This window comes from Capra hircus, chromosome 5 (assembly GCF_001704415.2).
Source record: "Capra hircus breed San Clemente chromosome 5, ASM170441v1, whole genome shotgun sequence".
NCBI lineage: Eukaryota > Metazoa > Chordata > Mammalia > Artiodactyla > Bovidae > Capra > Capra hircus.
The window spans coordinates 66049504-66061592 of record NC_030812.1 but is presented as its reverse complement, the minus strand read 5'-3'; the positions used below and the strand labels follow the sequence as shown (position 1 = coordinate 66061592).

The following is a 12089-nucleotide window of genomic DNA, read 5'->3' as shown; positions in this document are numbered from 1 at the left end:
CACACAGAAGGGAACGTCAGCCCACAGGTCCACCAGTCCCTGGGCACTCACTGGGCTGCCCACTGGGCATGATCCCAGCTGCATCTCGTCACACTTGCAGTGGCAGCAGAATCTGAACGGCAGAGACCTGTGACTCCCAGAGTGGTTCTATCATGTTCCCATGTTCCTCAAGACACCAGTACCAGACTGGCAATGCCTTCTCCGAGGGCCCCCAGGGACCCTCCTCCAACATCAGAGCCACCAGACGAATGGGCCCCGCCCCTCACAGGTCTGAGTCACTGCTTCTCTGGGCCCCTCCATATTTCTAAGTTTTAGTTGTCCTGACCTCTTTCCTTTCTCCCAGCCTTTGGGGTTATAGATGCTTCTATGCTATCTCTATTTTACCTTTCAATTATATTTATATAGCTTAATACCCAATAAACAATTCATAATATTAAATTTTCTCTGGTATGGTTTCTGTCTCCTAATGGACCCTAATTTTTTTTTTTTAGTAATAATTTTTACCTTTCTATACTAATATCTTTTTCATGGAAGGGCACTTTAAATAGCGTTGTGAGTACATGACAGTCTCAAACTCTCAATCTATCTATCCCTCCCCTACACTCTGATAGACTCTGATTGGTGCAAGGACCAAGCCCCCTCCTCTAATGTCCTGTTGGGACAAAGTACCAGCATGGGGCAAGTGAGGAAGGAAGATTTAATTTTAAATCCAATTCAAAATGTTGATAACTACGAGGGGCTGGTTTAAAAAAAATTTTTTTTTAAATTTTACTTAATTGAGATTGTGTTTGTGGCTGAAAGTGATGATAAGATTTTCTGCAAGATTGCCTGAGGTTTTATCCCAGGGCAGTTAATGAATGTTCTCTGGTAAACAGGTTCAAAGGGATGGGGGAGGAGTGGGGAGACAAAGAAAAGATGACTTCCACTTCTATTCCAGGAGTGCTGCTTGCTCAGCATACCAGTTACAAAAATCTAATGCCCAGAGTTTTCATCTAATTGGAGAACTAAGACCTACCCACCTGCAAAGACATTTCCTTATATGAGGTGTAGAAGTGCTATGGGGTGTACAGATGGTCTGAACTCAGAGGCAGAAGAGATTATCTGCAGCTAAGGGGCCAGTTAAAGGCCTCATAGTCAACAAAAGAGTCTGAAATACGGTAGTTGGGTGCAATCTCAAAAATGACAGAATGATCTCTGTTCGTTTCAAAGGCAAACCATTCAATATCACAGTAATCCAAGTCTATGCCCTGACCAGTAATGCTGAAGAAGCTGAAGTTGAATGGTTCTATAAAGACCTACAAGACCTTCTAGAACTAACACCCAAAAAAGATGTACTTTTCATCATAGGAGACTGGAATGCAAAAGTAGGAGTAAAGAGATACCTGGAGTAACAGGCAAATTTGGCCTTGGAGTACAGAATGAAGCAGGGCAAAGGCTAATAGAGTTTGGCCAAGAGAATGCACTGGTCATAGCAAACACCATCTTCCAACAACACAAGAGAAGACTCTACACATGGACATCACCTGATAGACAATATCAAAATCAGATTGACTATATTCTTTGCAGTCAAAGAAGGAGAAGCTCTATACAGTCAGCAAAAACAAGACTGGGAACTGACTATGGCTTAGATCATGAACTCTTTATTGCCAAATTCAGACTTAAATTGAAGAACGTAGGGAAAACCACTAGACCATTCAGGTATGACCTAAATCAAATCCCTTACAACTATACAGTGGAAGTGACAAATAGATTCAAGGGATTAGATCTGATAGACAGAGCGTCTGAAGAACTATGGACGGAGGTTTGTGACATTGTACAGGAGGCAGGGATCAAGACCATCCCCAAGAAAAAGAAATGCAAAAAGGCAAAATGGCTGTCTGAGAAGGCCTTACAAATAGCTGAGAAAAGAAGTGAAAGGCATAGGAGAAAAGGAAAGATATACACATTTGAATGCAGAGTTCCAAAGAATAGCAAAGAGAGATAAGAAAGCCTTTCTCAGTGATTAATGCAAAGAAATAGAGGAAAACAACAGAATGGGAAAGATAGAGATCTCTTCAAGAAAATTGGAGATACCAAGGGAACATTTCATGCAAAGATGGACACAATAAAGGACACAAATGTTATGGACCTAACAGAAGCATAAGATACTAAGAAGAGGTGGCAAGAATACACAGAAGAACTGTACAAAAAAGACCTTCATGACCCAGATAACCATGATGATGGTGTGATCACTCACAGAGCCAGACATCCTGGAATGTGAAGTCAAGTGGACCTTAGGAAGCATCAATAAGAACAAAGCTAGTGGAGGTGATGGAATTCCACTTGAGCTACTTGAAATCCTAAAAGATGATGCTGTGAAAGTGCTGCACTCAATATGCCAGCAAATTTGGAAAACTCAGTAGTGGCCACAGGATTGGAAAAGGTCAGTTTTCATTCCAATCCCAAAGAAAGGCAATGCCAAAGAATGTTCAAACTACTGCACAATCACACTCATCTCACATGCTAGCAAAAGTAATGCTCAAAATTCTCCAAGCCAGGCTTTAACAGTATGTGAACCATGAACTTCCAGATGTTCAAGCTGGATTTAGAAAAGGCAGAGGAACCAGAGATCAAATTGCTAACATCCACTGGATCATCGCAAAAGCAACAGAGTTCCAGAAAAACATCTACTTCTGCTTTACTGATTATACCAAAGCATTTGTGTATATCACAACAAACTGTGGAAAACTCTTCAAGAGAAGGGAATACCAGACCACCTGACCTGCCTCTTGAGAAATCTGTATGCAGGTCAGGAAGCAACAGTTAGAACTGGACATGGAACAGCAGACTGGTTCTAAATTGGGAAAGGAGTACATCAAGGTTGTATATTGTCACCCTGCTTATTTAACTTATATGCCAGGCTGGATGAAGCACAAGCTTGAATCAAGATTGCTGGGAGAAATATCAATAATCTCAGATATGCAGATAACACCACCCTTAAGGTAGAAAGTGAGAGGAACTGAAGAGCCTCTTGATGAAAATGAAAGAGAAGAGTCGAAAAGCTGGCTTAAAACTCAATGTTCAAAAAATGAAGATCTTGGCATCTGTCCCATCATTTTATGGCAAATAGATGGGGAAACAATGGAAACAGTGACAGACTTTATTTTGGGGGGCTCTAAAATCACTGCAGGTGGTGACTGCAGCCATGAAAAGACACTTGCTCCTTGGAAGAAAAGTTGTGACCAACCTAGACAACATTAAAAAGCAGAGACATTACTTTGCCAACATAGGTCCATCTAGTCAAAGCTATAGTTTTTACAGCAGTCATGTATGGATGTGAGAGTTGAACTATAAGGAAAGCTGAGCACCGAAGAATTGATGCTTTTATCTGTGGTGTTGGAAAAGACTCTTGAGAGTCCCTTGGACTGCAAGGAGATCCAACCAGTCCAGCCTAAAGGAAATCAGTCCTGAATATTCCTTGGAAGGATTGATGCTAAAGCTGAAACTCCAATACTTTGGCCACTTGATACAAAGAATTGACTCATTTGAAAAGCCTCTGATGCTGGGAATGATTGAAGGTGGGAGGAGAAGGGGACGACAGTGGATGAGATGGTTGGATGGCATTACCAACTCAATGGACATGAGTTTGAGGAAGCTCCAGGAGTTGGTGATGGACAGGGAAGCGTGGCATGCTGCAGTCCATGGGGTTGCAAAGAGTCAGACATGACTGAGCAACTGAACTGAACTGACGGGGCCAGAACCAGCTTTCTTGAGGAAGGTGAGACTGGACTTGAAGAATCACTGTGGATGGGGAGGATTCAGGAAGCAAGGAAGGAGGTAGGACAGCCCTTCTGAATGAGGCGGTGGTGTGTGTGTGTTGTGGGGGCTTCCCTGGTGGCTCATTGGTAAAGAATCTGCCTGTAGTGCAGAAGACCCAGTTCGATCCTTGGGTGGGGAAAATCCCCTGGAGGAGGAAATGGCAATCCACTCCAGTATTCTTGCCTGGAAAACCCCATGGACAGAAGAGCCTGGAGTGTGTGTGCGCGTGTGTGCGCGCGCGCGCGTGTGTGTGTGTGTGTACAGGAGCAAACACGCCTTTGGCGTCTGTAGATCTATATGACATCACTCTGGTTAGACCACAAGGTGTCTGCAGAGAATGGGTAGGGAGAGAGCAGTGGACCAACAATGGCTAGCAGGACTTCAAGTATCAGCCCTGTCTCCTTAGCACCGATTACCCTATATTAAGTTAGAAGTGAAAACAGCTCACTTGCTGTGCAATTACAACTTTAAACTTGTTCCCCTGCTATGGGACTGGGGGTGGGACACCCCTGGGACCCTTCTAAATGGAAAGTCTGGTACCAGCACTGAATAGAAGGTAATTGTGACCAGTTTGTGGAGGCTATAAGTACCTGGGGAGACAGTGTGGACTTAGTCACTGAGGAAATGGAGAGCCACCCAAGGGTTTTGAGCCAGAGAGTGAAGGGATTGGAGCTTTTCATTGGGTTGGCCCAAAAGTTCGTTTGAGTTTTTCCATAAGATGTCACAGAAAAACACAAATGAACCTTTTGGCCAACCCAGTATTATTTCACAAAGTCCTTTGAAAAAGTTTTGACTGTTTATTCCCAGATGTTAGGAATCAGGGAAGACAGAGATGGGGCAATTAGGAGGAAGATGGGGATAGTCCATTCCCTCTAGATCCCTTGTGCTGACAGCTTGCTGCGCGGAACCGGGGAGAAGCCGGGGAGTGGAGGAGGGGTGGCTGTGAAGAGCTTCCAGGTTCCTGGGGAGACTGCATCTTTGTGTCTATGAGCCTGAGTGTGGGCTTCCAGAGCTATGGATGAAGTACATGAACAGCTCTGGCCTGGGGGAGGTTACCTGGGAACAGAAAGGGTATGAGAGTCTCTGCTTGAGTTTCTATTAAATAAGTGGATACTGACCAGGCAGTTTTGATGAAACAGTGAAATGGTACATGGTGGATCGACTGAAAGCTTTAAGTGCTTGAATTTCTGGAAAATAGTTTCCTGGGTTATTACTGCTAATACCTACCAGAGTTGTGACCTTCTTCTCTCGGATGTAACTCTCAATGGCATCATTGTTTGGAGCAAACACCGTGTAAGCATCAGCAGCCTCGATCGCAGTCGCCAGGTTATATTGCTGTGATGGAGAGAGACAGGAGCACGTGAGGGACTTCTGTTCCTAGGTAACCTGAGCAGAGGGTCACGCAGAGGATGTGGTACTTGCAATGATGTAGCCCCGGAAGCTGGAATAGTCAGGCATCTCGTCCAGTCGGGTGAGCAGGTTTGGTAAGGAGCCAGTTAGACCTCTCTGGGGAACCAGAACCTGGGAAAGGAAGTCCCAAAATTCTGTTAGCTTGTGTTGGTAGGACTTCCTGCTCTCCAATATACTGGTTCATGTCACAACAGTATGTAATTATAATGTTGTTGTTTAGTTGTTAAGTTGTGTCTGTTCTTGTGACACCAAGGACTATAGCCCACCAGGCTCCTCTGTCCATGGGATTTCTCAGGCAAGAATATTGAAGTGAGTTGCCATTTCCTCCTTCAGAGGACCTCCTAACCCAGGGATTAAATTTGCATCTCCTGCATTGGCAGGTGGATTCTTTACCACTGAACTTCCAGGGAACCCCATGTGATCCTGAGGCCACTTCAAGTTGAAACAAGGCATTCTCTGATAGTTTGCAAGACTAAACAGGGGTGTATAGCTTGGGGCATGAAGTGGGTTGGATTTCAGCCCCATTGCACCCTTAGACCAGGCCCCACTAGGCAGGGAACAGCCTGCATAGCTGTTTGTGGTGGCCCTGACAAGAGGGACCACAGTATCCAATGGATAGATAGAAAAGGGGCTGCTCAAGGAGCCAGTGCAACCCAGAGGCTAAGCAGCAAACTTGAATCAGTTGACACACATCCATGAATCTTTGTGTTCACACACATTTCTTCCACAACCCAGTTGCTTAGCCACAGGAGCCTCACGTGTCCCATTTGGCAAGTGAGGAGAATGGTACGTACTTTCTTAGGGTTGTTGTAAAAGTCAAATGTGATGCATGATACTTGGCATGATGCCTGGCACCTAACGGGCTGTCAATCATTCCAGTTTTACTGCATGTCAGGTGAGGTGGTAATGCTGATGCAGGACAGAGAAAAGAAGCAGTTCCACCCCTCCTTGTGCCATCATACAAGAATGATGCTCATGGCCTAGTCCACAAAGAACCATCAAACAAGGGGGTGCAGTTATGTCAAATGAGTTCCATATCAGAAGTCCCACAGGATTTCAGAGGAAGGAAAAGGGAATAAAACTGAGATTTATTGTGGCCTCACTAGGCAGCAGACATTGAGAGAGACGGTGTTGCTCAATCCTCAAAGGGAGGAAAAATGAACTTCAGAGAGGTTAGGTAACTTGCCCAAGGTTATAGAGTTAGCTGAATGCCTGAACCCAGATCCTGTACGATTCTAGGACTTATGTGCTTGCCACTATATTAACCTCGGTGATATGGGTTGTAGAGATCAGGAAAGGCTTTCGAGGAGGTAGGACTTTGAATGGGTCCCATGATAATAACGTTCAGTATAGGAGATGGGTTGGGGTGCCATTTTACTAATGGGGTTGTGTTCAAAAGAAATAAAAACATAAATGATAAGAAGAGGTAATTCCATGACGTTTTTTTAAGAGAAGTGTGTTTTTTTAGTACTTTGAAAAGCCAGGATTAGAGAAAAAAACACTCTTGGTAACGTTGCTTTCTGATAAATGAAGCCATAAACTCAGCATGGTTCTCTGCAAGTGACCTACCACTTGCTCATAAAATGTATTTATTTATGCCTCTTGTTAATACAAGAGACTTGCAAGGTCTTTGGAAAACATCACACTCAGAAGTCTTATAAGAAGCCTCTCTTTCCTGAACAGAAACTGTTGACATATTCTGTAACTTGAAATTTAAAAAGGGAGTGTATAAGTGTCAAATGAGAGTAATTTTAGTTAAAATGCAATTAGTTAATTGTCTTTTCTAATCTTCTACTTTTCAAAATTTTCCAATATGCCCTAAATTCTAACTTCAAATTTAAATGAAGTTCTTCACACAGTAACTGAAAATTATAGAATAGCTTAAAAAGTCATTTTCCATTTAATTTTTTTTCTATTTCATACCTTTGAATACTGTTGAATTGCGTCTGAAGAGAAAATAAAACTTCCACAATATCTTTTCTACCATTTTCCTTTTTTTTTCCTTGGGCATAATAATGCAGAGAGGAGAGGACCAGTGACACACACATAGTTGCCTTTCTTCCAGTTCTTGATGATGTCCCACCTGGGTGTATGGACTTCCTGATACTAAGGTTCTTGGGTGCCTTGTAAGATGGTCTCATAAATAAGAGATATACATGACTACACTTTATATGAACCCACTGCAGGATACAGGCATAAGTAAAGAATAGCTGAGTCTTACTGAATGAGTAGAGCCTCTAAATGGTTTTAAAATACAAATAATGAAGCAGGTTACTTTTATATTAAGGCTAAGTACCCCCCCTCCCCCAAGATACTGTACAGGAGGATAAATAACAAAAGGAGGAGATGCCACATGCCTAGGAGGAAGCAGTCTCGTACCTTGTTGATGATGTGTATCACTCCATTTGTGGCTGCATTGTCACCATCAATGACGGACGCTCCTCCGATTGTGATATTCTGTAAACGTACCACAGTGAGAAGGTGAGTCCCTACAGAGTACACCCAGGGACTGAATGATTTCTAGGTTTCCCACATTTTGAGCAGTAGCGACCTTCTCTCTTTTGCACCATGATGTACAGTTAGAAATAGTTTAAATTGTGAGCCATTTGATATCTCTCTCTCTCACACACACACAACTGAAATGAAATAATAATTTCCTCTGCCATGTGAGAGGCATCTGACTGATTCTACTCCATTCTATTTCATTAAAAAAGTGCTGGCTGAGGCTCACTAAACAGGCCCTGTAGTTGGAAAAGCACTGTAGATAGTATGGTGGGTTGAATTGTATCCCCAAATTCATATGTTGGAGCCCTAACCCTCAGTGCCTCAGAATGTGACCTTATTTGGAGACAAGGTCTTTATACCAGGTAACTGAGTTAACATGAGGTCATTGTTGTTTCTCAGTCACTTAGTCACGTTTGACTCTTTGTGACCCCGTGGACTATAGCACGCCAGGCTCCCCTGGCCCTCACTATCTCCTGGAGTTTGCTCAAATTCATATCCATTGAGGTCATTAGGGTAGACCCTAATCCAATGTGACCAGTGTCCTTATAAGAAGAGGAAATTTGGACACAGGAGCTATGTGGGCAGAACAGCATATGAACACGAGGACTGCCATCTGCAAGCCGAAGAGAGCGCCTGACGTCGCAGTCCTTAGACAGAACCAACCCTGTCCACACCTTGACCTTGGACTTCCAGCCTGCAGAACTGAGACAGCAATTTCTGTGGTCTAAGCCACCTAGTCTGTGGTTCTTGGTTACAGCAGCCTTAGCAAAATGATGCAGACAGTTACTGACTTTACAAGAATATGAAATGCACGGGGAACGGAGGTAAGCAAAGCTAAATGCACACTTGTGCAGCCACCAGCCACGTATGACACAACTGGCCTCCGCTCTCTCGGGGCTCCTCTCCTCTTCTCCCACCACTGCACTCCGATTGAAATTCTTCCCGGGAACCCCGGATCCTGAGGGGACTTGTCTCATCCTAGGCACGTCAGCAGAGGTCCTGAAGCAAATAACACTGGCCGCCTTGCACCTCTCTTTTGGTTACAGGGGGACATTTATATCAGACTTAAGAAAGAACTCATTATGATTGTGCCTTTGATAGTTACCTCCTCTAATTCACAGGTCTTAATTGATTTACTTCTGAAGCTACAACCCTGGGATGAACCTTCCCAAGGTGAGTGTTCAGTTAATGCTTGTTCAGAGAGTCAATGATCTAAAACACTAGTGTAAAACCACCCATTGACTGATATATGTGAGCAAGGTTCTAGAATTATTGTAATAAAATGTAGAGAGACCATGCGGCCCTATGAAACTCTTTTATACTTTCTAAAAGGACTATTCTGACGAAGCACATATGTTTATGTAATACCTAAATAGATAGAACCTTTTCACAGCACCATTGCTGATGGGTAGGAAGGCAGAAATCCTTTAGAGCTGCAATTCTAGAGCGTTCTGACCGTGGCCCACAATCCATTGATGGGGTAGTTCTCACTTCCCAGTAGACCCTCTATCCTCATTTTGTGCAGTTCATAGAAAGAGCTTTAAATCACTGCTGCATTCAGCAGGGCAGCCAGACCTCCTTACAGAAAACCGAATCCAAGTCCTTGAAATGCTGTAGAAAATGCCAGAAGGTGAGCATCTATAGGGCTCCCCTCTTCCTGTGCACTATTCTGTCTCCAGCACTCTGATCAGTTCCTGACATACAGTAGGTATTCAGTAAACATCTGCAGACTGACTGACTGACCCTAACTTAGTATAATATTGTAGTGATCTCTAATGATTCAATCAGTAGGTTACCAGTAACAAGTTCTTAGCCACACATAAAAATCCAAGTTGTGAAACTCCACTGCCTTCACCCAGAAGAAGTGAAATATTCGTCTTTCTGGATCAGTCTGTGGTCTAACAGAAGAGCCTGTGGCCAACCAGTGGGCAGAGAGAGCCTCATTTTATAGGAGCCCTGCTATACAGTAACTCTGTGAGTGTGTGTCAATATATGTTGACAGTTGTTGACGCTGGGTGATGCCTACCATGGAGGTTTGTTCTCCGTCTATTTTTGCTCATGTTCGGAAATTTCCATAACATAAAAACTTCACAGTACTATCTGAACGTATGTCACAAGTTTCCATTGAACAGACCCAACACGGTGCTCTCTTACCCCATCTGCCTTCACCAGGTGGAGGAAGCTGCCCTGCAAAGATGTTGCCAGCATGTCAGAAGGTGACAGGGCCTGCAGATCAGCCACTCCGTATGTGCCCAGTAGCGTATGGTACCTATAACAATAGTCCATAAGGGCTGTAATGAGGTACTGATGCTTGAGACAGTGGTGGTGGGAGTAGTTAAGAGGGTAGGTTATGGAGCCAGACTACCAGGTTCAAACTCTCCCCTTGAAACTATTGGCCATGGCCTCTGGGGTCAGTTATTTAATCACTCTGTGCCTTGGTTTCCACATCTGAAAAATGGGAATAATTATAATGTCTATTTCACAGAGAGGATTAACTAGATTATATGTAAAAGCAGTTAGCACAGAGTTGGCTGTCAGTCATGTTGACTACTTCCATCCTGGGGGAAGAAGCGGGGGTGGGGGCGGTCTTAGAACATGTTCAGTGGCAAGGATCTGAAGGCCCATGGGGCCCACCTCCACTGTACTTCATTCACACTGATGCTAGTAAGACATCGTGAAGAACAAAATACATAATACCTACTTTATGAGGATGGGAATGTTGCTCTTGGTCAACCAAAAGGCTTTCTCTTCTTGGTCCATGTCCGCAATGGCTTGTCGGGAGGGCACAAGGACAGTAAGGTTTGAGGTGGTCGACAGCAGGTGTTGGAGGGAAGCATTCTGAATCCCAGAAGGAAAAGAAAGTGGCCTGACTCATGTCAGAGGACAAACAGGGCTGACTTAATCCTTGGCAGAAATCCAATATCCCATGTGATATAGTTTCAGAGATACTGGGAAGGTCCTAGGGATTCCTTTCCCAAATCCATCCCACCTACTGACTGATGCCTCCACATTCCTTCTGAGACTCATTACTTTTATTTAAATGTGTGAACCTTGACAAAAGGTATATCTTCCTAATCAGGCCACACTTCAAATCATTATCAGTCATTCACCCTTTAGCCTAAACAAAGAGGCAGAGAACAGTCTTGACAGGATCATGTGTGTATGTGTATGTGCACACGTGTGTGCAGAGACCCTGAGAATCCTTGGATGCCTTTGGAATAAGGATGGTAGGAAGACGCTGGAAACAGTTTCAGCAAGAGAGAGAGACTGAAGGCCTGAAATCAAACTTTATCTATTTGCCTAGAGGTATTAAAAGTTCTGGGTAGAAACTGTGATGGACTTATGTTTAACAACTGGCTCTCCAGAAAAACAAACAAACAAACAAACAAAAGCCCTGGTTTGCAGTGCTTGCTGATTTCTATGGTGTAACTTCTCCCAGCGGCTGATTTTCAGCCGCCATCACGACAGCGTTGCAAGAGGGGCTGGGAAAGCTATACTCTTGTGAGCTGGGATGAGTGGGATTCAGCACACCACGGGCAAACTCATGCGTGTGGGGTGGGTCCTATGGAAATTTTTGCCAAGGATTAAGTCACCTGCTGTAGGGCCCTCCTCTCCCATGTGATGGGAGTCAGAGACCCACGTGGAAGCAACAGGAAGCTGTCCTGGAGTGGCTGCTGACCACACACTGCATGTCTTGGCACCTGTCTTCTTCAGTTCAGTTCAGTTCAGTCGCTCAGTCATCTCTGACTCTTTGTGACCCCATGAATCGCAGCACACCAGGCCTCCCTGGCCATCACCAACTCCCGGAGTTCACTCAGACTCACGTCCATCGATCAATGATCCATCCAGCCATCTCATCCTCTATCATCCCCTTCTCCTCCTGCCCCCAATCCGTCCCAGCATCAGAATCTTTTCCAATGAGTCAACTCATCACATGAGGTGGCCAAAGTACTGGAGTTTCAGCTTTAGCATCATTCCTTCCAAAGAAATCCCAGGGCTGATCTCCTTCAGAATGGACTGGTTGGATCTCCTTGCAGTCCAAGGGACTCTCAAGAGTCTTCTCCAACATCACAGTTCAAAAGCATCAATTCTTTGGCGCTCTGCCTTCTTCACAGTCCAACTCTTACATCCACACATGACCACTGCAAAAACCATAGCCTTGACTAGACGGACCTTAGTTGGCAAAGTAATGTCTGCTTTTGTTTTTTGTTTTTTTTTTTTAAATTTTAAAATCTTTAATTCTTACATGCGTTCCCAAACATGAACCCCCTGCTTTTGAATATACTACCTAGGTTGGTCATAACTTTTCTTCCAAGGAGTAAGTGTCTTTTAATTTCATGGCTGCAACCACCATCTACAGTGATTTGAGAGCCCCC

The 12089-nt window shown here is 44.1% G+C and overlaps 1 protein-coding gene across 1 annotated transcript in view; it reads right to left on the bottom strand.

The window, feature by feature from the left end:
* STAB2 (stabilin 2) overlaps positions 1–12089 on the bottom strand; it is a 176736-nt gene that overhangs the window by 73088 nt on the left and 91559 nt on the right. The window contains exons 29-33 of the mRNA XM_013964034.2: positions 10415–10551; positions 9868–9982; positions 7588–7665; positions 5221–5319; positions 5026–5133 (exon numbers count right to left, since the gene is read on the bottom strand). Of these exons, the coding sequence (XP_013819488.2) occupies positions 5026–5133; positions 5221–5319; positions 7588–7665; positions 9868–9982; positions 10415–10551 (537 nt within the window). The remainder of the gene's footprint in view (positions 1–5025; positions 5134–5220; positions 5320–7587; positions 7666–9867; positions 9983–10414; positions 10552–12089) is intronic.